Source organism: Ascaphus truei, chromosome 2 (genome assembly GCF_040206685.1).
Source record: "Ascaphus truei isolate aAscTru1 chromosome 2, aAscTru1.hap1, whole genome shotgun sequence".
NCBI lineage: Eukaryota > Metazoa > Chordata > Amphibia > Anura > Ascaphidae > Ascaphus > Ascaphus truei.
Window position 1 is genome coordinate 386,959,976 of NC_134484.1, and position 26,896 is coordinate 386,986,871.

General features: G+C 42.6%; 1 protein-coding gene across 6 annotated transcripts in view; it reads left to right on the forward strand.

Moving 5' to 3' along the window:
- Positions 1-328: 328 nt before the first annotated feature.
- Positions 329-26,896, forward strand: part of CRPPA (CDP-L-ribitol pyrophosphorylase A) — a 366,238-nt gene continuing 339,670 nt past the window's right edge. For 3 of the 6 annotated variants that reach the window (XM_075587216.1, XM_075587218.1, XM_075587217.1), the window contains exons 1-2: positions 2,468-3,618; positions 10,518-10,797. In XM_075587216.1, the coding sequence (XP_075443331.1) occupies positions 3,428-3,618; positions 10,518-10,797 (471 nt within the window). In that variant the 5' untranslated portion in view covers positions 2,468-3,427. Of the gene's footprint in view, positions 432-2,467; positions 3,619-10,517; positions 10,798-26,896 lie in introns of those variants that run through there. The other 3 variants (XM_075587219.1, XM_075587215.1, XM_075587220.1) reach the window with 3 other exon arrangements.

Consider the following 26,896-nt stretch of genomic DNA (forward strand, 5'->3'; position numbering starts at 1 on the left):
TTTAAAGCTTTACACTCTTCTGCTCCTACTTACATCTCAGGCCAGAAAAAGGACCTAAAGCGCACAGGAGAGAAAAGACAAAAAACAAAACATAGAGTTGGATAGCAGCTTATTATGTGCCCCTGAAGAAGTTGAACGCGAAACTAGTATGGCAGAGGAGTCTGGTGTGTATGGTGTGTACTGTGGAGGAATGAAACACACCAAGAAGGTACTTTTGAAAATCATGCACTGAAGTCTCGCGAGACGCGAGGTACAGTCATCACATGACGCGGAAGCATTGTGTGGAGTGCACGGAGCTGCAGGCAGTGAGGGACGCAGGCGTTTCTTCCTTTCAAGCTGCAGGAGTACACTCCGTGGGATCTACCACACAGGCTAAGGTGTCGGAGATGAGCTGGTGGTGTGTGGGACTTTTTTCTGTGTCAGAGGTACCGGTGAGGAGTACTCCAGTGGACATATCCTTTATGTGTTTTTATTTTATTCATTAAATTGTTTTGTACGTTAGTACATCCTGGTTTGGTTCCTTACCTGGATGCATATCCCTGTGTAAAAGCCATTGAGGCGGTGTGCTGTCTCGGGAGACCATTATTACAGGAGGATCTCATTGGAGTACAGGCATACCCCGCTTTAAGGACACTCACTTTAAGTACACTCGCGAGTAAGTACATATCGCCCAATAGTCAAATGGCAGCTCACGCATGCGCCTGTCAGCACATCCTGAACAGCAAAGTTGAACTCCCTACCTGCACCGAAGCTATGCGCAAGCGGGGAGACTATAGAGCCTGTTACAAATGCATTATTTACATCAGTTATGCACGTATATGACGATTGCAGTACAGTACATGCATCGATAAGTGGGGAAAAGGGAGTGCTTCACTTTAAGTACATTTTCGCTTTACATACATGCTCCGGTCCCATTGTGTACGTTAATGCGGGGTATGCCTGTATACGTTTGGCAGATGAGACCAGCTGATACCTGAAGGAGGGGTTCTCGGGCCAGTTCATCTGAGTTTATGATCACAGCCCATATTGATCTTTTATTCTGTAAGTGCAGACCTTTATTTAGCAGGGTTTTCGATACCAAAACAGATTACACTATGTTTTGTTTTTTTGTCTTTTCTCTCCTGTGCGCTTTAGGTCCTTTTCTGGCGTGTGTGACTTTTTTTCCTCTGGGAGAGTTTAGTCATTACTATTGATACGGTAACCTGTTTTTTGCTACTGTTTTGTTATTAGTTTTGCGCATCCCTGTTTTTTCTTACTTACTGTCACGGCCGAGTTTATTCTAACATTTGCCCGGTCTCGGGCCCTACAGATACCGCGCACGCGCCGAGGTGTCCCGTGCGCGCGCCGGAGCCTCGGAGGATCGGTCCTCCGATCGGGGCTTTCCCCCTCTCCGGGTCCGCCGGGTCCCCCGGAGCCCCCCACCGCCATCCCCCACATTACAGCAACCCGGGGAGCCCTGGGCACGCGCGCCATGCGCGCACGCTCCCAATGAAGCGTGACCGCGCATCGATGACGCGCGGCACGCCGAGGAAAAAAAACGACGAAACCTGAACACCACGCGGCTTGCGGCTCGAGCCGAGTTAGAATAAAGTGTGCCGCTACTGTACATCTCAGCCCTAATTTCTCACTATACACCATTCCGACTCTTGCGTTCTGCTCAAGGATGCCTTCTCTCTACCCCCTTTGTATCTAAAGCCTTCTCCCGTCTTAAACCTTTCTTACTTTCTGCCCCACACCTCTGGAATGCCCTTCCCCTCAATACCCGACTAGCACCCTCTCTATCCGCCTTTAAGAGCCACCTTAAGACACACTTGCTTAAAGAAGCATATGAGTAATACCGTGGCTAATACTATACACGATACATAGAGCGACATGTGCACAAGCACATGCTATTGTGCGCGCAGCTGCAGGCTGAAATCTGTTTTTTTTTATTGGATGGCCCCTTCCCGTGACGCAGCAGTCATAACCAGAAAACAAATTTGAAAACGTTTCAACTGTCGCCCACATTGCAGTAGCAAGCGGGGAGACAGTTGCATTTGGTATACTGTATGCAGTTTTCACATTGTTATTAAACTTGTTTTTGCGCCATGCGGTGTCGCTGCAGGCGGCACCGTAGGCGTTTTTGTGTATAATCGCAGTCAAACCTTGAACTGAATGCTTAGCTTCCTTATTTTTCCCTCTGTATTTTATTGATAGGATAAATGTGGCACGAACATGCTATGATTCACGTTTTCTAATCTCTTTATTATATGTGCATGGAACGAGCTATGCTGACAACTTGTGGATGAGTGTTATTACGTCAAGATATGTGGAAAGCAGCAGCTGCTCGCTTCCCAAAATCCTCTGCATTCATCATGCCGACTCCAGCTATGTTTCTCAGCATCTAGAAAGCTGTGTATACGACCTCTATGGCAACACAAAGTCCCCCCTGGCTCTCCGTAGTTCTGTACCAACGTCATCATGCAAGCCCTGTATTTGGAGAAAAAAAACACCCCTGTAGGAAGCACAACATGAACCCCGCAGACACAGGACATCTGCGAGTATGCACACAAGAGCCATCTGCTCTTTGCGGCAGTGCCTGTGATTTACTTTACGGCTACTGAACTGTTCTGACCCTGACTTAAGGTCCCGTCCCCCCTTTAATTCTCTTCTCACAAGGGAAGTGCAACAAACCACTGGGCTGGTGGAAACGGGCCAGAAGAAGGGTCTTTTTGGCTTGATATCTCTATATGACAGAGAAGAAATAGTTAGCAATATTTTTCTGACTCCGCGTGTCAGGTTTTCTTTATTGATAAAGACCTTTTTTTTTTTTTGCTACTACTTTATTTTTTCCTCCTGTGTCTCTCTGTATCTAACGGCACATGTGTTCAAGAGCTCCCATTATATAGAACACAGTCTGCTGACCACATTACTGCCACATTACACAATATTTTGTTACTCTGAGGATTTTTGTACTAGAGACTGATGTGTCTTGTAGAGCTCTGAGCTGGGTTTTTTTTCTCTAGCTCTTCTACTTTGTGAGTTTTCCCGTCGGCTGAAGGAACTCTGTGATTCTTATCACTTGTTTTGATAAGATTGACATTGTTTTATAAACATTGTATCTGGAACTTTCTGATCTAAGCAAATGATGCACATGCACTATTCCCCTTTTCACTATTATTCATTGCTTCGCATTTTTGGGAGTGCTGGGAGTCCTCTATTTTGAAAACATACTACATGGTATCAGACTGTTACAAAATAGCTTGGAATAAATCTCAAGTGAAACAGGATCTTGAGGGCAGCGATACAGCTTTATTTATGGTTCTGTGAGCCTGCCATTGGGCTGGAGCGGAGATTGGCAGCAGGTGCTTTTAATGAGGCAGTGATCAGCGAGGCCCTGCGCTGTATTCACCCTCCCCGCAGTTGTGCTGGTGCAGGCCGGAGCTCCATGCACAGCGCGGCAGAGAGCAGCGGCTCCCCAGTCCGGGAGGAGGATGCATTGGGGAAGCCCAGCCTGTATGCGGCTGCGGTGCTGCCTGCTGGGGGCTGCGGCGAGAGGCTCGGGGGCTCCACCCCAAAACAATTCTGCAGCGTGCTGGGGAGGCCGCTGATCAGTCACACCTTGCAGGCATTTGAGAGGTAACGGGATCTTGAACACACTGCTATGGTAGGGGGTGGGAATCTTGCTGCATCCAGATCTGCAGGGACAGCCTTGGACTGACTGCAAATATTTTGTTTACACTACAAGGATAATGCACAGAAGAGCTGCACAGCTAGTGTTGTCTGAAGATGTGCCTGTTAATCTTGAGATAGGGGCTTAGTTTATAAACACTTAGCAGTGACTTACATAAGTCGTTTATACACTCACCCAGATCCTTGCACTTTCTTAAGTGCATCGACACTCCTACAGTTAAACTCTTCCCCCAGTGCATCCTTTATATGGTGACTCAATTCTTCCCACTTGCAGGGTTAGTCAAATATTTTATTGTCAAGGTGCACATTTCTTGGTCATGAACCACACTACAGAGAAACATTTTTACCCCATAAGTGCCCTTGTCCAACAAACATATACACTGCATTAATATCCCCAACAATGGGAATAGTAACATGACAAATTGTGCGATTTGTCAAACTGCGCATTTACACTCGTTCTGCACGATGACGGTGCAAATAAAGTCTGCAAGATCTACATTTGTTCTTTATTGCATTACAAATATAAGCAGTGGGGCATTTCAAATTGCACAAAAGCAAATTGTGCGACGATTCATTAAAATTTGGTCCAGCGGTAAACTTAACATGCAATAATGTCTACTACAAACAAAGTTCAACAAAGATGTAAGATTTTAGAAATGCTGATTTTAATAAACTGAGGAATAATCTACAAGGAATAAATTGGGATGATATTTTTTGCAGTAAAAAATGTGGAAAATAAATGGATAGTATTTAAAACATTGTTAGAAAAGCACACTTACTTTGGGTAATAAATATAAAAGGAACAACGTATAAACCAATGTTGCTAAATAAACAGGTAGGGGAGGAAATGGAAAAGAAGAGGCAGGCATTTGGATTCTTTAAATCAGAAGGGACGCAGACATCACATCAGACATAAGGAATTTAACAAAAGTTGCAAAGGGCAATTAAATTAGCAAAAATTGAAAATGAGAGAAAAAAAAGATTGCAATAGAAAGTAAGATCAACCCTAAAATGTTATTTAACTACCTTACTACAGGGGAGTGCAAACTTTTTTCCCAATGCCCCCCTGCCGGTAGTTCCTCTCTGTCAGCCCCCCCCCCTCTTACCTCGGCGTCATGTTGCCATGGCAATGTGACATCACATGACCTCCGTTGCCATGGCGACGCGTCTAGGAAGCCGCCGGAGCCACGGTAAGAGGTTTACAGAGTCCTTCACCGCTTCCCCGGCACTTAATTTAAGTGGCTTCAGGAAGTGCGCGTGGTCTCTGTAAACCCCGCGCCCCCGTTGTCAGTCTCGCCCCCCCCCAGTTTGTGCACCGCTGCCTTAATAGAAAAATGAGAAAAGAAAACATAGGACCGTAACATGAAACTGCCACCAAATCCGAAGTGTGCTGGTTACACACAGGCAATCAACCAGACTCCACCTGGCTGATTTATAACTCTTAGAAAAAGCCTGATATGAGAAACAGGAGAGAGATTCCTTAGCTCACATTTGGGCTGACATAAGGAGAAAGAGGACTGCAGAGATTTCCTTAGCCCACAACTGAGCTGACCTGAGGAAAATATGATGTCTTGATGCACACAAGACTGAATGCTGACAAGGGGACAAGACCTCTATACCTGGACACAGAGAGTGCCACAGCACACAAGCAGGAGAACAGAGAGGCCTTCCCCTACAGCTACAACAACAGAAACAGATAAGAGACTTTTTGTTGGACTGGTGTATGTATGTATGTATGTGTAGCCCTCTTTCCCCCTAGGGTAAAGAGTCTATGGGTGCTGACTTTACCTGTTGGCTCACGGAAATACCAAACCTCTGCCATGGGGAGCCCGGGGTGATATAACAATACAACTTGGTACAAAGCCTCCACCTGGAAGGGATCCCAACTTAGTGGGAGGAGCCCCTCACAAGAATCACAATACTAATATCCACACACATTATATGATAATAACTTTTACTTGAGAACATGTACAGTTAGGTCCGAAAATAATTGGACACTGATACAAGTTTTGTTATTTCGGCTGTGTACCAAAATAAATTCAAGATACAGTTAAATAATGAATATGGGCTAAAAGTGCAGTCTATCAGCTTTAATTTGAGGGTATTCACATCCAAATTGGAGTAAGGGTTTAGGAATTACATCTCTTAATATGTAGCATCCTCTTTTTCAAGGGACCAAAAGTAATTGGACAATTAACTCAAAAGCTGTTTCATAGACAGGTGTGGTATATTCCTTCGTTATTTCATCATCAATTAAGCAGGTAAAAGGTCTGGAGTTGATTCCAGGTGTGGCATTTGCATTTGGAAGCTGTTGCTGTGAACCCACAACATGCGGTCAAAGGAGCTCTCAATGCAAGTGAAACAGGGCATCCTTCGGCTGCAAAAAAAAGGAAAATCCGTCAGAGAGATAGCAGGAACATTGGGAGTGGCCAAATCAACAGTTTGGTACATTCTGAAAAAAAAAACGCACTGGTGAGCTCTGCAACACAAAAAGGCCTGATCGTAGGATCCTTTCCATGGTAAAGAAAAACCCCTTCACAACATCCAGCCAAGGGAAGAACACTCTCCAGGAGGTAGGCATATCATTATCCAAGTCTACCATAAAGAGAAGACTTCACGAGAGCAAATACAGAGGGTTCACCACAAGGTGCAAACCATTTATAAGCCTCAAGAATAGAAAGGCCAGATTAGACTTTGCCAAACAATATCTAAAAAAGCCAGCCTATTTCTGGAACAGCATTCTTTGGACAGATGAAACTAAGATCAACCTGTACAAGATTGATGGGAAGAAAAAAGTATGGAGAAGGCATGGAACGGCTCATGATCCGAAGCATACCACCTCATCTGTAAAACACGGTGGAGGCAGTGTGATGGCATGGGCATGCATGGCTTCCAATGGCACTGTGTCACTAGTGTTAACTGAGGATGTGACAGAAGCAGCCGGATGAATTCTGAAGTGTATAGGGATATATTGTCTGCTCATATTCAGCCAAATTCAGCGAAGTTGATTGGACGGCGCTTCACTTTACTGATGGACAATGACCCAAAACATACTGCGGAAGCAGCCCAGGCATTTAAGGCAAAGAAGTGGAATATTCTGCATAGGCCTATGCAATCATCTGATCTCAACCCGATCGAGCATGGATTTCACTTGCTGAATACAAAACTTAAGGCAGAAAGACCCACGAATAAACAACAACTGAAGACAACTGCAGTAAAGGCCTGGCAAAGCATCACAAAGGAGGAAACCCAGCGTTTGGTGATGTCCATGTGTATCAGACTTCAAGCAGTCATTTCCTGCAAAGGATTCTTGACAAAGTATTAAAAATGAACATTTTGTTTACGATTGTGTTAATTGGTCCAATTATATTTAAGCCCCTGAAGTAAGGGGACTGTGTATGAAAGTGGTTGCAATTCCTAAACGTTTCATACGATATTTTTGTTCAACCCCTTGAATTAAAGCTGAAAGTCTGTACTTCTATTGCATCTCGGTTGTTTCATTTCAAATCCATTGTGGTGGCGTACAGTGCCAAAATTATGAAAATTGAGTCAGTGTCCAATTATTTCCAGACCTAACTGTAAATAGGCAGTGCGAAACGGATAATAATACTACTGGTTACAGCTACCCCTTCAGCATCGCAGGGCCTTGCCCCACCACCGTGTAACCCACACCGTGTCCGCAGTACCTGATGGGCCCTCGGGCACCCAACCGCCCTGGTGTCCACGAGAATACCAACTCCACCCTTGTGTGTGGTCAGCGCTGCCACTATAGTGTGTAGTGTGCACGCTGCTTGGGTAACTGCACATGATCCGCTGATCCAGCGATGCTTCTGTGGTGGGTCCTCCTCTGCGTGGGTGGTATCCAGCTTGAGTGTCCCCCTTACAGACAGTCTTAGTATCTTGCCAAGTGATCTGAGCCCAGACCACTCTCCACAGGCTCGCAAGCAATGTAGCTGTGTCTCTGCTTCTAACCAGCTAAAGGGGCCGTGTCCCTACCTAAGGGGCCACTCCCTGTAGCTATCACAATACTAATATGGGATTCGGGGCATAGCTGGGGCCTTTTGGGGAGTCTCTGGCCTAGTGTAGGGGCCACAGATGCCCTGCACATACACCCTCCCCCACTGCTATGTCCCAGCACCGACTAACGTGCTTCCTCGCGCACGCAATGTATCAATATCGCAAGCAAGAGAAATCCTCTAGCCCTATTGGCTGTCTTGCGTCAACTGGTATCTCTCTAAGGCTCATGGGACATGTAGTCCCTCGTGGGAGCCTCCTTTTTGATTGGCTGCCGTTCGCGTGCATTAACTGCACATGCGCCAAGCTTATTGAAATGGCCGCCGGCTAGGGAACTCACTGCGCATGCGCAACCCTATTGCAGATGGCAACGCCCTATAGAAGAGCCGTCAGGAACCTCCGGTGACGCAATCGCCTGCACAACCTCCCCGGCACTGTTGGGCATCTGCCCCCCCCCCTGCCTCCACTGCCTACCACGCTCGTCGGGAGGTAAGGGCGAAAACAGGAGGACCGGGGAGCCAGAGGGGGACCTGGCTGTGTGTGTGTGTGTGTGTGTGTTTTTCGGGTAGTAACCAGCTTAGCTACCCACCCAATTAGAAAGGGCTGGAGTAAAGGTTTAGTTATTCTCCAAAGTGGAGTAGGCCTTTATTTTGTTTATTTGTGTATGTTTTTCCTTGGTAAAGTAACAGGCGCAATAAAGCATGGATTTTATTTCACCCAAATCGGTCTCCATTAAATGTACCTCTGCGCACACCTCTTACAAGGACCCTTTCAGTGTAAGATGGGCAGGCAAATTATTGGAGATAAAGAAAAAGCATAGGTATTAAATTTACCGGGGATGAATCAATTGCAATAATAGTACCGCAGGACGAAGCCACAACCTCCTATATTAACGAACAATTGGTTACTTAAGAGGCACATAGACGGCTTGATAAAATTAAAGTAAATAAAGCACCTGGCCCCCGATGGCATACATCCAAGTGTATTTAAGGAGATAAGTTCAGTAATAGCCAAACCATTACATTTAATATTCAAGGACTCCATTTCCACTGGCTTAGTACCACAAGATTGGCGTAAAGCAGACATGGTGCCTACATTTAAAAAGGGAGCTAGATCACAACTGGGGAATTACACTCCTGTAAGCCTAACATCAATAGTGGGGAACCTACTTGAAGGTTTAGTATGGGATCATTTTCAGGTATTGGGAAAACAAAATGATCAGTAATAGTCAACATGGATTTAGGAAGGATAGGTCGTGGCAATTTAACCTTATTAGTTTTTTTGCGGAGGTAAGTAGGATTTTAGACAATGGTAATGCAGTTGATGTGGTCTACTTAGATTTTATAGTTTAGATCCTCTCTTATCTCTGCCCTGATCTAGCAACCTCTCTATACAACAGCATACTCTCATCAGCCTTAGACAAGGTGGCTCCTGCCACCACATATCGCCATATCACTTTTCATACGGTTCCACATGAGGGTACAAAATAAAGGAAATTGGACTCAGTAAAAATATATATTTGCACCTGGATTGAAAACTGGTTGAAGGATAGACAACAGAGAGTTGGGATAAAGTTGTGAGTGAAGTACCTCAGGCATCGGTATTGGGACCCCTGCTTTTTAACTTGTTTATTAATGACCTTGAGGTTTGCATAGAGTTCAAAGTCTCCATATTTGCTGATAACACTAAAATGTGTAAGGTAGTAGAGTCGGAGCTGGATGTAATTTCTCTCCAGAAGGACTTGGATAGACTAGAATCTTGGGTAGGTAAATGGCAGGCGAGGTTTAATACAGATAAATGTATGTTATGCATTTGGGAAACAAGAATAAACAGACAATTTTCAAATTAAATGGGGATAAATTAAGGGAATCCTTGATGGAGAAGGATTTAGGAGTGCTAGTAGACAGCAGTCTTGGCAATAGTGCCCAAAGTCATGCAGTAGCTGCAAAGAGGAATATGATCTTAGCTTGCCGTAAACGGGGAATTCATGGAAGGGAAGTAAACATAATGACGCCCCTCTATAAAGCATTAGTAAGACCACCCCATGAATATGGAGTACAATTTTGGGCACAACTCTATAAAAAAGACATTATGGAACTAGAAAAAGTGTAGAAAAGAGCCACCAAATTAATAAAGGGGATGGACAATCTAACTTATGAGGAGAGGCTAGCTAATTTAGATTTGTTTACATTAGAAAAGAGGCGTCTAAGAGGGGATATGATAACTATGCAGATTTATTCGGGGACAATACAAGGAGCTTTCAAAAGAACTATTCATTCCAAGGGTTGTACAAACGACGCAGGGTGATAACTTTTAGGTTGGAAGGTAGGAGATTTTACTAGCAACAAAGGAAAGGGTTCTTTACAGTAAATGCAGTTAAAATGTGGAATTCATTACCCATGGAGTCTGTGATGGCAGATACAATGGATATTTTAAAAAAAAGGTTGGAAATCTTTTTAGAAAGGCAAGGTATACAGGGATATAACAAAGGAATGAATTTAGTTTTACCCTTATGAGATATCATTAGATTATATTTCACTGGAGAATTTTGTTTGCTTTCCTCTGGAAAATATAGTACAAATATATAGAAATAAATATATATAAGTACAAATATAGGATAAAGTATGGGTCGTCTAAATTTAGCATAAGTTGAACTTGATGGACGTATTTCTTTTTTGAACCTGCTATGTAACTATGTACGGCTATATACACTCTTACTCCTATTTATATTTTGGCTACAATCTTTGCGGTGCCCCTTCCTAATGGAGAATACTAGGCTATGTCTACTACAATCATGTATATGCAGTAAAGTTACTGGCTTTTTCTTTCAGAGTCCACTGGATAAAATATATTGTTGTGGTTGTGGCTGCGGAGAGTGTTGACTTGATGAAGGCAATTATCCATAAATACGGCCATGAGCGCATCACGCTGGTGGAAGGCGGAGTGACACGTCATAGGTCCATATTCAATGGGCTGAAAGTATTCTCTGGAGTCCACTCCCTTAGCTCTTCAGTACAGAAACCGGAGGTGGTGATTATCCATGATGCTGTGCGGCCTTTTGTGGAGGAAGATTTTCTATTTAAAGTGGCAACAACTGCAAGACAACATGGGGTAAGCAAGATATGATGATTGTAAAGTTATAGCACTGCGAATAGTAGAAAAACACAGGCAAAAATGTTCTTCCCTTAAGAACTAACAGCTAAGTGCCTAGCAGTTTAGCACTGCTTAGTAAGAATGACCCTAAGTTACTTGCCCAAGGTCACATGAAGGTATTATTGAGGAGGCTATAGGGGTGATTCATTATATAGTAGGTACGATATGGCAGATTTGGCACTACTGCCCAGAAACTCCCATTCAAGTCATCCCTTACTGCATGGATGGAAAAAATTGTGACCGGCCGCAGCGATGACTGACAGGTTAATCAGCGCAGCGCCCCTTAGTCTTCAGTGCCTGGTGGTGCATGTGGGGAATAAACATGTCGGAGCTTGTAGAGGTGTTGAGAGCGAGGCGGAGTGTTCCCGGGACTACTCTTCCCTGCGTTCTATTCTGACAGTGTGATGGGTGAGGAGTGTATGTTAGTGAGTGTGACACGTGCACATTCTGAAACAGAGCCCCTCCAGCCCGTTTAATAAAACCCTGGCTCCTAAAAATTCTGCCCGGCTCCTGCATTTAAAAAAAAAAAAAATATATATATATATATATATATATATATATATACATACACACACACACACACACACACACACACACACACACACACACACACACACACACACACACACACACACACATATTTTAAAAAAAAATGTAGGAGCCGGGCAGAATTTTTAGGAGCCAGGGTTTTATTATATATATTATATAATATATATATATATATATATATATATATATATATATATATATATATATATATATATATATATATATATATATATAATTACCCCTTAGGTGTTAAGGTACTTTTTGAGTGAAGAAGTATTTTGATGCATTATGCCATTTTTTTTTTTTTAATTTTATTTTTTTACATCAAGTGTGTCAAATGTAACTAAGTGTTTCTTATATCTGGTGTAGTTTGTTAGAAGACAAATACTTATGCTGCCTTCAATTTGGCAGATGTAAGTCAGAAAAAGTAGCACACAATGTGACTCATATAATTATAATCTGTACATCATACAGCTCCTTCCCCAACATCTCCCAAAATTGCAAGCTGTCGCAAAAGCACAACAAACAGCGTGATACATAGAGGTGATGAAAATGATGCTGTTGTGTCAAATTTGCTCCACATGTGCCTTGGTATATAGCCCCTTAAGTCTCCTTTCCTGTTCATTGTATTTATTTATAAAATGTTTTACCAGGAAGTAATACATTGAGAATTACCTCTCATTTTCAAGTATGTCCTGGGCATAGAGTTAAGATGACAAATAATAAATGGTTACAATACATAGTTACATAAGTGAACAGGGTGTACATTATATACAAGACATTGCATGCACAGTTAGAGATAATATATATTATATGTTTCTGTTTCTAAATTCAATACCTACCCCATGCCCCGGGTAGACAAATTTATAGGCAGATTAGGGTAGGCTCGGCATTTAACCGCCCTCAACTTAACTAAGGGTTATTGGCAGGTTCCACTAGCATAGAAGGCTAAGGAAGAAAATACCTTCTATACTTGATAGGCTTTATCAGTTTAAGGTGCACCCTTCGGCCTGCATGGGGCTCCAGCAACCTTTCAGAGGTTAATTGGTTCTTACCTCACAGGGTATATGCCGAAAGTTATCTGGACAATATTATCATCCAGTAGTGACTGGGATTCACACCTCAAAAAGGTCCAGGCAGTCTTAGATTCCATTGAGGAGGCGAACCCCAGTAACTGTGCCATAGGTTTGGAGAGACAATGTACTTAGACTATACAGTTGGTAGTGGGTTGGTAAAGTCTCAAAGCTCAAGGTTATTAAGGGATGGCGAAGACCACTTAAAAAACAGGTTCAAACCTTCCTTGAGTTGGTAGTCTACTACCGCCGGGTCATACCAGATTTTGCCACCATCTCTACTTCTCTGTCTGATTTAATAAAAGCAAGAAGGGAGAGAAAAAAAGGAGCACTACGTCCAGTGCTTGCTTGCAAAAATAACAAGGGTGCGGTCCCACGATAAAAAATGAAGTTTATTGGATCAAAGAAACAAACAGCACACCTACGTGTTTCGGGCTACAAGCTGATAAAGGGCTTATAGCCCGAAACGCGTAGGTAAGCCTTCCAAAAGTTAAGAAGCATTGTGTGCACAACCCGCCTTAGTTCAAACTTTACCAAAGAATTCCAGGTCCAATGTGATGCCTCCGACATAGTGATAGGTCCTGTGCTCTCACAGAGAGTTGGAGCGGAAGAACACAGTGCTGTATATCAGTAGGAAGTTAAACCCGCATGAGAGAAAAAGCCATTGTAGAAAAAGAGAGCTTGGCAATTAAGTGGGCCCTGGAGTCCCTAAAATACTACTTGCTAGGTAGAAAGTTTATATCCTTATAACGGAACCTGCCCCTCTAAAGTACATGCACCAGAATAGAGAAAGGAATGCTTGGGTGACTCGCTGGTTCCCAAGTCTTCAAATGTTCCATTTTACTGTAGAACTACAGGGCTGGCTCCAAATACGGGATTGCAGATGCATTATCGCAGGAGTACGCCTCCTTTTATATAGTTGTTTACCTGACCGCGCTTGAGCAAATGGGGTGGGGTGGGGGGAAATATGTGATGTAGCCAAAGATGTTGGTAAAGAGCTTAGCTCTCCAACTTGTAAATAGTAGTTAAGTGTTAGTTAGCGCTCCAGAGAGGAGCTAGGGATTTTTTTTTAGCTCCTCCTCCCCCCAAAGCGCCTTCTCTCCCCCCTATAGCTCCTCCAACCCCATAGTTTTTTCCTTCTAGAACCCATAGCTGCTTCCTCCCTCATAGCTGCTTCTACCCCCCTCATGGCTCCTTCTCCTCCCCCATAGCTCCTTCTCCTCCCCCATAGCTCCTTCTCCTCCCCCATAGCTCCTTCTCCTCCCCCATAGCTCCTTCTCCTCCCCCATAGCTCCTTCTCCCCCCCAATACCTCCTTCCTTTTCCCTCCATACCTCCTTCCTTTCCCCCCGCCAATACCTTCTCCTCCCCCCAATACCTTCTGCTCCCCCCCATCCTAAGCCATACCTCCCCTTCCCTCCCCCTAGTGTCTCCTCAGTGTGCCAGAGGGTTAAGGGGAGGGGGCCTTGCTTCTTTCATGTGTCCTCGGATCCAAGATTTCTAGCCCTGACCAGACTATAGAAGCTAAAGAGAAGTCATCCTTTTTTAACGTTTATTTATATATTTGTTTTTAAATTTACAGCAGAACATTACAATAATTGACCACAATTTTTCTAACAAAAAGTCAGTAGATGGGGGACGCATAAATAAGCACAGGGGTGGCTAGTGTCATTGGCAAAAGGCCACCACCCCTGGTACAGCACATCAAATGTTATTCTTTTGAATCATATATCAGTTGTAATGAGAGCCCATGAATATATATCAGAAAAAAGTACTCTTTGAAAAAGTCCTGGCTTGGACGAAACGCGTAAGAGTGTTCATGCTGTTGTACATTGCTGGTTACTAATAAAGTTTTTTATATTCGTACAACTGGCTGAGTGAAGGTGCTGTGAACCTCGGAAGCAATCTCCATTTTTTTCATCAGAAAAAAGTAGACTAGTCATCTTTAACAAATTGCAGTGGCAACTTTTTCAGTGTTATTACAGATTATTTTTCATATACCTAGAAAAAATTAATTTTTGCTGGGTATGTTGTAGCAGATATTCCAGCCTATTATACACTTACCTGGTCAATTTTCTGTTTAATTTGTTCCGTGGAGCACAGCATCTATTGAAATCATTAGAAACAAAATGACTAGGGATGTTAACACCTAAAACAGTGATGGCCCGTCCTCTCTCTTTATAGCTTCAGAAAGGTTGTGTTCTCTGTATAGAAGACAAAATGTCTGGAAAAACAAACAGGGGAGAAAAAAAATATCTGGTAAGCATTTAGATTACCAGCCCCAGCACTGCGGTGGTTAAATATTTAGTGGCTCATACAATAACTTAACCTTTTGTTCACATGGCAAAACATATTGTTCAGTAGATTAGTAGGATTTGCAAGTGCAATACTCTTTATGTGGGTATTCATTGTATTTTATCAGTCAACTATGCCTTCAACTTTGTACTCCAGACATAATCATAGAATGGTTTGGGTTCCCCCTCCCTTCCTAGATGTTTTATACAATGGCATTCAGACGGGTTTCAGTCCTGCTTATTTACTTGCAAGAATGCCGGTGTGCTGTAGTGTCATCACATTAATGCATGTATTATTTCTATATTTCCTCTTTTAATTACCCTTGTACTAGTTATTTAGTTCTTTCAAAAGTTGTGCCTGCCAGAAGAAAGTACTTTAAAAACAATGTTGTAAAGCCTACAGATTTCTCCGCAACACTGGTGTGGAGCAGCAGATTGTATGATTGGACTGATACTGACACCTCTTAAACTGTTTATAGCAAGCAACGAATGGCTCAGTGATGTGCTTTTCAAGCCCCATCTAACCGAGCATTCATAGGAACTTTGACACAGAAATTTGCTCTTCGCTCCTTTCCATTCACATCCAATAGCTGTATCTCTCAAAATTGTATATTTAATTTTATTTCCTGCTGTACACTGTCATTTTCAGCTTGTTCACTGTTAAAAAAAAAAAAAAAAAGTTACAAAGTTGGCGTGGGAAGAGGTGTCAAAAGAAAGCTATGAAAAGAGAAATGGAAGAGTAAGAAAATAAGATTGAACAAAAAAAGAAGGGAAAAAAATAGATGAGAAACAGAGTTAGGAATTTTGAAAGTCCGCGAGAAAGGGAGAAAAAAACGTGCATGGAAAAGGGAGTATTATAGCAATCACTGATTTGTCAGCTTATTATATGTTCGATCTACTGCATATATTGATCTCTTATAACTAAATGGTAGCAACTAAATAATACATAGTGTTGGAATGAGAAAGGGAATTGGGCTTTCGGACATTATGTGGTTTTGAGATTTAGGGGTCTATGTACTAATGTTATATTTGATATTTTAAAAATGCTTGTGTGTTAAATGTTAATGCTAAAAAGTTGTTAAAACCTTCATAAAATGGCGTCATATGTATGAAGACTTGACACATATGCCCACCCAAGGGGCTGGAACCGGAGGATTGAACAGAGAGGAACCTGATTAAGATGATTAGTAACAAAGCAGCTGCGCATGGGTTTTTGGATTTTGAGACTATTTAATGTTTGTTTGTCTGTTCTCTTACCATTACCACTTCACTTGAGAAAGGGCAGAAGGCCGAAATGTTGTGTACTCTATGGCACAATAAATGCTTTATGATTAAGAAATCCATGTGCCCTTGTCCCTTCATAGCTTTGGAGTCATCGGATGCAACACATGTCTTCCCTCGGTTAAGGAGCACCGGTATAAGTATCACTACTTTTGAACTGTTGTATTGGTGTGCAGCAAACATCTACATATTTTGGCTTCACACATATGATACACAGTTCATTGTTTGAAGTAAATTATGACACTCTTCCTAATTTTTAATACCTGATTGATTCAATTTAAATTAAAACAGAATTGTGCATTTCGAGGGCTACAGCCCGGAAGTGATCACGTGGAACTGCAAAGAGCGGTCATGTGATCCATCAGTGCTTGAGGCACCATGGCCGGGGCCACAGATGTGGTTATGGAATCATTTTTGTTTTCTGACATGTATGGAAACGTTGCAGAATCCTTTGTTAATTGCATTGCGTTTATACACCAACATACAACAGGGTTATAAACAGGGTTATAAATGTAGCAGCGTAGGAACAAGAGTATATAATGGTGTATATGCACAAACAACTTTCTGTACAGTTTCAAGTACACTAACATTGTAATTATAATTTTAAAATATTAATGTTCTCTCCTTACAAATATACAGACAAATCAAATACTATATTATTTTCTCTGCCATTAATAGTCTAGATATGTGTAACCTTACACACATCACAAATGGATTTCAGTGGCAGCATAAACTCCCCATGTAATATATCCAGCCACTTAGTAATAGCATGTACCCACCACCCAGGATGTCCAACCACTTGTCTTGCTACTCTTATTCAAACTTCCAGTAGTGCTTGTATCACCTCTTCTGGGATAGCTGCATCCCGTTTACCTACATGATGTGCTTTTGGTTTGTCATATGATTGCATCAAAATTTTCCAAAAGGGGTCCACTGCTTAATGCTGTTTTACTGCAATGGCTTTTGTATACCTATGTGTACTTGTCTGTGTGTTATTGCATGTGGGACAGTGTTTGTGATATGTTAGACCAGCGGTGTGCAAACTCGGGGGCGCAAGATTATTTAGGGGGGGCGGGGTGCGGGTTGCATGCGGGGAAACCTGGGGGCGGGCAGAGCTGTGCACGGGCGGCCAAGGAGCTCCGTGCTGAGGCTGCTTCTCTGCTCTGTCTTGCAGAGGGGGCGGGGCTTCTCTCTGCACACAGACAAGCCCTCATTCTCTTGCTGTCTTTCCCGCCCCAGTTTTCAGCAGCATGGGGGATCAGAGCATGCTGCTCCCCACCCCCCAGGTGAAAGTGTGTGACTTATGATTATGATTGTGTGTGTTGTGTCTGTGTTGGTTGTGATTGTGTGTTTGTTGTGATTGAGTGTGTGGGTGTTGTCTGTGTGTGTTGTGTGTGCTGTGTGTGTGTTGTGATTGAGTGTGTGTGTGTTGGTTGTGATTGGGTGGGTGTGTGTGTTGTGATTGAATGCATTGGTGCGCAAACTGGGGGGGCAAGGGGGCGCAAGATTATTTAGGGGGGTGCAGGCGGCGTGTGGCGAAACCTGGGTGCACGAGCTGGCAGACGATGTGCGCGGGAGGGCGAAAAAGCTGTGCGCGGGCGGCCAAAAAGATGTGCGCAGGCAGGCAGCCGAAGATGTGCACGGACGGCCGAACAGGATAGTGCAGGTGGCGGCCACGTGATATTGTGTGCGTCTTCGGAGGTACGGGGAGGAGCACGCCCGAGTGCAGTGAAGTCAAACGCCCCTCTTTCCGGTGTCTGCCCTGCAATAGCGCTGTTGTCCTGCCCTCCTCTGCTGGCAACCTGCTTCGCTGCGATCCTCTGCAAGTGAAAGGGTAGGCTGCCACTATATCAGTCATATTATGAATGTACAGAAATAATGTAAAAAAACAGTGAAAACAGAACATTGAAAACGGAAATAAATAAATAATACTGTAGGTAGGAGTCTGGATGACACTGGGGATAGCAAGCCAAAGAACAGGGAGGGGAAGGGGGGAAAAAGAGGGGGGGGGGAGAAAGGGAAGGGAGGTAGCAAAGAGGTGGATGAATGTCCCCCCAAAGGTATTGCCTTTGTGCACGTACGCTGTCCCAAGCTTGGCGCTTGGGGAGACAAACAAAATTGACTTTGAAGCATGCTCAGCAGCAGTCAATGCACACACACACACAGCCACACACAAACACACACAAAAATAGCCCCGATCCACACTTGCAAAATTGTGCAGGACACCCTGTGCTCATGCTTGGAGAGTTGGTGATGTCACCGCTCTCAGAGGCAGCGTGGATGCAGCCTAATTTTGCAAGCGCGAGCTGTTGAAATATGTAAGTATTTAGACATATTTGCATTTACATTGTATACTGTTTGTATACTGTTTAATAAAGGTTGTTTCTTTTTCATGGGATTTTGATTACATCAGGTAGGGGGGGCCCGAGAAAATTTCAAGGATGAAAAGGGGGGCTCGTCATAAAAAGTTTGCTCACCCCTGTAGTTAGACTTACTTTCTTGGTGCAAGTTTTATGAAGGCCATCTTACCGATTCTTAGTATCAGCTCCCTCTTAGTGTTTTTTTTTAAACGGTTGACTGTTATCCCTAAAGTATGAGGTTTAAAACCTCCAAATCTTATTCATTTGAACACATGGTCCTTAACACAAGTAGGGTTTATAACAAGTAAGTAAATAAGAGGATAAAAAAATCAGTATTTGACAAATTTAACATCGTTAACCAGGATTCCCAAAGTTTCTCAAACCTACAGTATTCACAGAATCATTTGTCCAAATTGGATCACTTTCCAGATCTTGTTGTGTACCTGTTGGAGAGTAGGAGGGACAATTGCCTCCACAATTTTGCTATAGTACAATGGATTGCATTTAAAATAGGGATAACAAGCCTTGAATTCTTCCTATCCCAATCAGGATTAGTTTATTGGGGAGGAGAAATACCATACCTGTTTAGTTCTTGTAATACAGTAGAAAACCTATTCTAAATGGAATGATTCTAGGACAATCCCACCAAATATGTAATAGATATCCTCTGTCCACAATGTTGCCAACAGAGAGGTGATATACGACGTTAAAATAGTTAACTTTGGCTGATGTTAGATACTATATATTAAAAACATTAGAACTGGCACTCGCTCACTTTCTCCTCATCAATAACCCCTATCTTCTTGTGCTGGTGTCCTGTACCCTCACAGTTGTGGCACAATCACAGAATACAATGTCCAAGGTGGACCGGAACCACAATAGAAAAAAGTTAAAAACACAATTCTTGCTGATATTTCTTGAATAATCCGGTTTAATAAACAGTATCACTTAGTCACAGAAGAACAACGGTTATTTGGAATATGGAATATATTTGGGAATATGCTATAAACCACCAAATATCTGTGAGATTGAGGAAGCTAAAATACTTTTGCAAATGGAGAAGGCATCAAAACTGGGTCATGTTTGCATAATGGGTAATTTTAATTATACAGACATAGACTGGGGCAATGCATTACAACAAAAGGAAACAGGTTTTTGGGGGTGCTTAAAGACAATTATATGACCCAAATTATTGAGGAACCAACCAGGAGAGGGGCAGTACTGGATTTGGTCATATCAAACAATGTAGATGTAATAACAAATATTCAAGTCCTGGAACATTTGTGTAACAGTGATCATAACATGGTCTCATTTGAATAAATTATCAAAAATCAGATTACTTGGGTTCAACAAAGACCTTAAACTTTAGAAAGGAAGATTTTAATAAACTGAGGTCTAATCTACAAGTAATACATTGGGATGGTGTTTTTGCAGGGAAAAATGTAGAAGATAAATGGTCAGTCTTTAAAACAATGTTAGAAAAGCACACTTATCAGTGTATACCCCTGGGCAGGCCTGCACAACTTGAAAAGTGAGAAGGGCCGAACTGCTCCAAGGAAAACAGATTCGGGCCGCACGGGTAAAATCATCATCATCATCATCATCATCATCATCATCATCATCATCATCATCATCATCATCAATCTTCTCCAGCACATATCATCATCATCATCATCATCAATCTCCTCCAGCACTCATCATCATCATCATAATCAATCTCCTCCAGCACTCATCATCACCATCATCATATCTCCTCCAGCACTTATCTTCATCATCATCATCATCATCCTCATATCTCCTCCAGCACTTATCATCATCATCATCATCATCATCATCATCATCATCATCATCCTCATATCTCCTCCAGCACTTATCATCATCATCCTCATATCTCCTCCAGCACTTATCATCATCTTCATCCTCATATCTCCTCCGGCACTTATCATCATCATCATCATCATCATCATCATCATCATCATCATCATCATCATCCTCATATCTCCTCTAGCACTTATCATCATCCTCATCATCATCATATCTCCTCCAGCACATCATCATCATCATCATCATCATCATCATCATCATCATCATCATCATCATCATCATCATCATCATCATCATCATCATCATCATCATCATCATCATCATCATCATCATCATCATCATCATCATCATCATCATATCTCCTCCAGCACTCATCATCATCATCATCATCATATCTCCTCCAGCACTCATCATCATCATCATCCTCATATCTCCTCCAGCACTCATCATCATCATCATCCTCATATCTCCTCCAGCACTCATCATCATCATCATCCTCATATCTCCTCCAGCACTCATCATCATCATCATCCTCATATCTCCTCCAGCACTTATCATCATCCTCATATCTCCTCCAGCACTTATCATTATCATCATCCTCATATCTCCTCCAGCACTTATCATTATCATCATCCTCATATCTCCTCCAGCACTTATCATCATCATCATCCTCATATCTCCTCCAGCACTTATCATCATCATCATCATCCTCATATCTCCTCCAGCACTTATCATCATCATCATCCTCATATCTCCTCCAGCACTTATCATCATCATCATCATCCTCATATCTCCTCCAGCACTTATCATCATCAATCATCATCATCATCCTCATATCTCCTCCAGCACTTATCATCATCATCCTCATCATCATCCTCATATCTCCTCCAGCACTTATCATCATCATCCTCATCATCATCCTCATATCTCCTCCAGCACTTATCATCATCATCATCATCATCATCATCATCATATCTCCTCCAGCACTCATCATCATCATCATCATCATCATCCTCATATCTCCTCCAGCACCCCTCATCAATCTCTCCCAGCACCCCTCATCCTCCTCATATCTCTCCCAGCACCCCTCATCATCCTCATATCTCTCCCAGCACCTCTCATCATCCTCATATCTCCCCGAGCACCCATCATCATCCTCATATCTCCCCCAGCACCCCTCATCATTCTCATGTCTCCCCCAGCACCCCTCATCCTCATATCCCCCCTTCACCCCTCATCATCAACCTTTGCAAGACTCACCCACTCACACCACCATCTCTCCCCCACACCCATACACAATATTCCCCCTCCATATAACAAACAATACCCCCCTACAGCCCACACACATCCCACCCCCCTGCACCTCACCCCCCCTGCATCTCACCCCCCCTGCACTTCACCTCACATCACTCCCCTGCACCTCACATCACCCCCTGCATCTCACCCCCTGCTCCTCACCCCCCCTGCACCTCTCCTCACCCCCCCTACATCTCTCCTCACCCCCCTACATCTCTCCTCACCCCCCCTGCACCTCTCCTCACATCACCCCCTACACCTCACTTCACGGCAGCAGAGCAGGCAGGACTAGCATACTCACAAACAGGAAGTGCGACACGCATACAGCGCGCAGTCCTGAGAGCAAGCTTGAGGAGGAGGGGGAGAGCGGGCTCGCGCGTGGGGTGAAAGCAGACGTGCGGGGGAGGAGGGGGAGAGCGGTCTCGCGTGCGGGGTGAAAGCGGGCTCGTGGGGGGAAGCAGGCTCGGGAGGGAGGAGGACAGGGAAAGCCGCCGCGGGCCGCACAATGAGTGCAGGCGGGCCGCGTGTTGTGCAGGCCTGCCCTTGGGTAATAAGTATAAAAGAAATAAGTCAAAACCAATGTGGCTAAATAAACAGGTAGGGGAGGAAATTGACAAGAAGAGGAAGGCGTTTAGATTTTTTAAATCAGAAGGGACGGAGGCATCATATCAGAATTATAAGCAATGTAACAAAAATTGCAAAAGGGCAATCAAATTAGCAAAAATGGATAATGAAAAAAGGATTGCAATAGAAAGTAAGATCAACCCTAAAAAGTTCTTTAAGTACCTTAATAACAAAAAAATGAGAAAAGAAAATATAGGACCCTTTCAGTGTGATATGGGCAGGCAGATTATTGGAGATAAGGGAAAAGCAGACATATTAAACAAATTATTTGCCTCTGTGTTTACCAGGGAAGAATCAATTTCATTAGTAGTGTCGCAAGAGGAAGCCACAACCTCCATATTAATGAACAATTGGTTAACTGAGGAAGAAGTTCATAAGCGGCTTGAAAAAATTAAAGTAAATAAGAGACCTGGCCCTAATGGTATACATCCAAGAGTTCTCAAGGAGTTCAGTAATAGCCAAACCATTATATTTAATATTCAAGGACTCCATTTCCACAGGCTCAGTACCACAAGATTGGCATAAAGCAGATGTGGTGCCTATATTTAAAAAGGGAGCTAGATCACAACCGGGGAATTACAGACCTGTAAGCCTGACTTCAATAATGGGGAATCTACTTGAAGGTTTAATACGGGATAATTTTCAGGAATACCTAATGGAAAACAAAATTATTGGTAAAAGTCAGCATGGATTTATGAAGTATAAATCATGCCAAACTAACCTTATTTGTTTCTTTGAGGAGGTAAGTAGGAATTTAGACCAGGGTAATGCAGTTGATGTGGTCTACTTAGATTTTTCAAAAGCTTTTGATACGGTTCCACACGAGGTTGGTGTACAAAATTAAGAAAATTGGACTCAGTAATAATATATGTACCTGGATTGAAAACTGGTTAAAGGACAGACAACAGAGGGTTGTCATAAATGGACCTTGTTCAGGTTGGGCTAAAGTCGTGAGTGGAGTACCTCAGGGATCGGTACTGGGACCCCTGCTTTTTAACTTGTTTATTAATGACCTTGAGGTTGGGATCGAGAGCAAAGTCTCTATTTGCTGATGATACTAAATTGTGTAAGGTAATAGAATCAGAGCAGGATGTAATTTCTCTTCAGAAGGACTTGGAGAGACTGGAAACGTGGGCAGGTAAATGGCAGATGAGGTTTAATACAGATAAATGTAAGGTTATGCATTTGGGATGCAAGAATAAAAAGGCGACTTACACATTAAATGCAGATATATTGAGTAAATCCTTGATGTAGAAGGATTTAGGAGTGCTTGTAAACAGCAGGCTTAGCAATAGTGCCCAAAGTCATGCAGTAGCTGCAAAGGCAAACAAGATCTTATCTTGCATTGAACGGGCAATGGATGGAAGAGAAGTAATCATAGTTATGCCCCTCTACAACACATTAGTAAGTCCACAACTTGAATATGGAGTTCAAATTTGTGTTCCACTCCTTAGAAAAGACATTCTGGAACTAGAGAGAGTGCAGAGAAGAGCCACCAAATTAATAAAGGGGATGGACAATCTAACTTATGAGGAGAGGCTAGCTAAATTAGATTTATTTACATTAGAAAAGAGGCATCTAAGAGGGGATATGATAACTATATATACAAATATATTCGGGGACAGTACAAGGAGCTTTCAAATGAACGAACTGCCATCCCAAGGGCAGTACAAATGACTCGGGTCATCCCTTTAAGTTGGAGGAAAGGAGATTTCACCAGCAACAAAGGAAGGGGTTCTTTACAGTAAGGGCAGTTAAAATGTGGAATTCCTTACCCATGGAGACTGTGATGGCAGATACAATACATTTGTTCAAAAAACAGTTGGACATCTTTTTAGAAAGGCAAGTTATACAGTGATAAACCAAATAAGTAAACATGGGAAGAATGTTGATCCAGGGATTAATCCCATTGCCAATTCATGGAGTCAGGAAGGAATTTATTTTTCCCCTTATTGTTTTTTTTTGTTTGCCTTCCTCTGGATCAATAAGTAAGTATAGATATAGGATAAAGTATCTATTGTCTAAATTTAGCATACTGTAGGTTGAACTTGATGGACGTATGTCTTTTTTTCAACCTCATCTACTATGTATATGTAACTGTGTGTGTATATGTATGTGTATGTATATATGAAACACGTAAAAATGCCTGCAACAGACCCTTAAGTAATTAGTACCAAAAGTCAGCTTTATGTATGTATGTATGTATAAGATGCACAACTGCTGACGGTGCTAGGGACAAAATGTAAATAGAAGCGCAAGAGAAAAGAAAAAGTATCACAACAAAAGCACTCAGGTATACTAAAGTATCAAAAATGTATTAATATTAACATCACAAACAACATGAACAATTAAAAAAATCCTCAGTTTCCTATAAGTAGGGTGATCATACAGTACCTTACACCTGTATGTAACAACCTATGCCAGCCAACCTGATGAATAATCTTGTTAACACACGATGAACATAGGGTGTGGAGGCAAGCAATCAGCTTCCCACCACACTGACTGGCCGGTTTGATTAGAGAACCTGATGGAACAGTACTATTCCCTATATAAACAGAGCCCTAACTCATTATAAGTGAATGTGGAGAACATGCATGATATCAAAAAATAATAACATAATAGCTTGATAACATCAGATATCTGTAAAGAACAACATGTCCTAAACTATATAAACATGAACTCCTATGAGCTGTAATGAATCATTAAGTGATTCCATAGAAATAAAAGTTTATAAGGAGTCAGTCCAGAGGTGATACAATTGCAGATGTAAACAAATGAATACTTAGCCACAGCTAAGCATTGAATAACACAGCAGCAGGATAAGTCACTTGTGTGTAGATACTGGTAGTAGTCACTGGATTGCGGAATATCGCTTTACCGGACGGCCCACAGAGGAGAAGGTGTAGCAGCCATAAGACTACCGAGGAGTACAGAGCCCTGGGGCTCTTCCTTGTCTGTACTCCGCTGTGGCTGCTACACCTTCTTTGTGATGTTAATATTAATACATTTTTAATACTTTAGTATACCTGAGTGCTTTTGTTGGGATACTTTTTTTTTTCTTTTCTCTTGCGTGCGCACGCGCGCGTGTGTGTATATATATATATATGTGTGTGTCAAGCTCGACCTGAAGAAGAGAGGATAACTCTCGAAAGCTTGTCCTATGACATAAATTGTTAGTCCAATAAAAAAGGTATCACCTAATACTGAAGAACTCATTTATTCTGCACTATCGCAACTGGACTAACACGGCTATTTTCTTCTTTATATATATATATATATATATATATATAATGGAAATATTACTGTATGCTCATTTGCATGTCTTAGACAGGTCTGCAACCCTGCCTTTCACAATCATCACCCAGCACGCAGTGCTTCCACTGCAGCACAGTGCTTCTACTATGCTGTAAGCACGTCTCACAATAATGTTCTACCTCTTTGTGTAGACCTGGCCAGTAAAAACGCGCCTTTATTCTATCTGTGGTTTTCTTTACTTTTAGGTGTCCCCCCAGGATATGTTTATGGGCCAGTTGTAACACCTGATTTCTAAAGGATTTTGGCACCAGAAGTTGTTCTAATCTACCGGGATCGTCTCTCTATACCCTATACAATAAGTCATTGTTGCAGATAAAGTAGGGTAGCGATGACGTAACATCGGAGTTAACTGGTACCCTATTTATAATAACTACCGTGACCTTGGCGATTTACTAGCGTCAAATCGTATATTTGGGCAGAGGCAAATTTTACAGGGGCAAACTGTAAGTCCTTAAAATAAAGTTCTGGCTCTGGAGGGCCCTCAACCGTGGGTTCTTCATCTGCTATACCCAGTTGCAGAGAACCTGGATCTACAGGATCAGGGACCTCAGACATTAAGGGTACATCCTGGACCCAATCAGATTTTTTTTCCCACTGTTCCCAAAATCACGGGAAATTCTGACCCAATAATATCTCATAAAACAGGTCGAAGTCATAAGAGATAACGACGAAACGCATTGAGTGTTCCAGTCTATCAACATCCAAGAGAAAGAGACACCAGGGATCCACCTTCACCACCAGATCCGGTGGTTCTCGGCGCACCGGAAGTGGGACGTAACGGGAGCCCCGGTGTGGATACCAGTGTTTCCGGTGGAGCGGAGGAGAACAAACAGCCCAGGGGATCGCGACCCAAGGGACATCTGTTATCTGCTATCCATTCATTGCCGACATCGACTGTATTACGTGTAAGCCTTCATTTGTATATTCCCCATTAGAATTTTTTACCTCTACACTATATGGTCTCTCATTTTTTCTTCCTTGGAGGTGGTAGCTGGTGGCTGCTGCAATCACACAGGGCACATCCACCCCTTAAAGTTGGATGACTGCTTTATTTGATTACTTGAATGTGAGTAGTCATTTTTGATTCATTGAGCACCCATTCACTGATAAACATTATTGCACTATGTAATGTTTTCTTCTATTCCATGGCTACGAGACAAGCTCCCCTGACCTTTTGAAAAATATCTCATAAAACAGGTTAGGCATTACCCGACCTGATGATGTACTGGGCCGCGGGGGGGGGGGGGTTCTATGTACATTGCTACGGCTGGGTAAGTAAGATATATCCCCATGGATACAGGTTACCTGTAACGAGATTCCTGGAAGAATTTCGGATTTAACAAGATTTGCAAAGACCAAGGTAACTGTACAGCCAGTATCAAGTATTGCTCTTACAGGAACTCCATCTACTTTGACTTCACACATCCTATTTTTCTCTTACC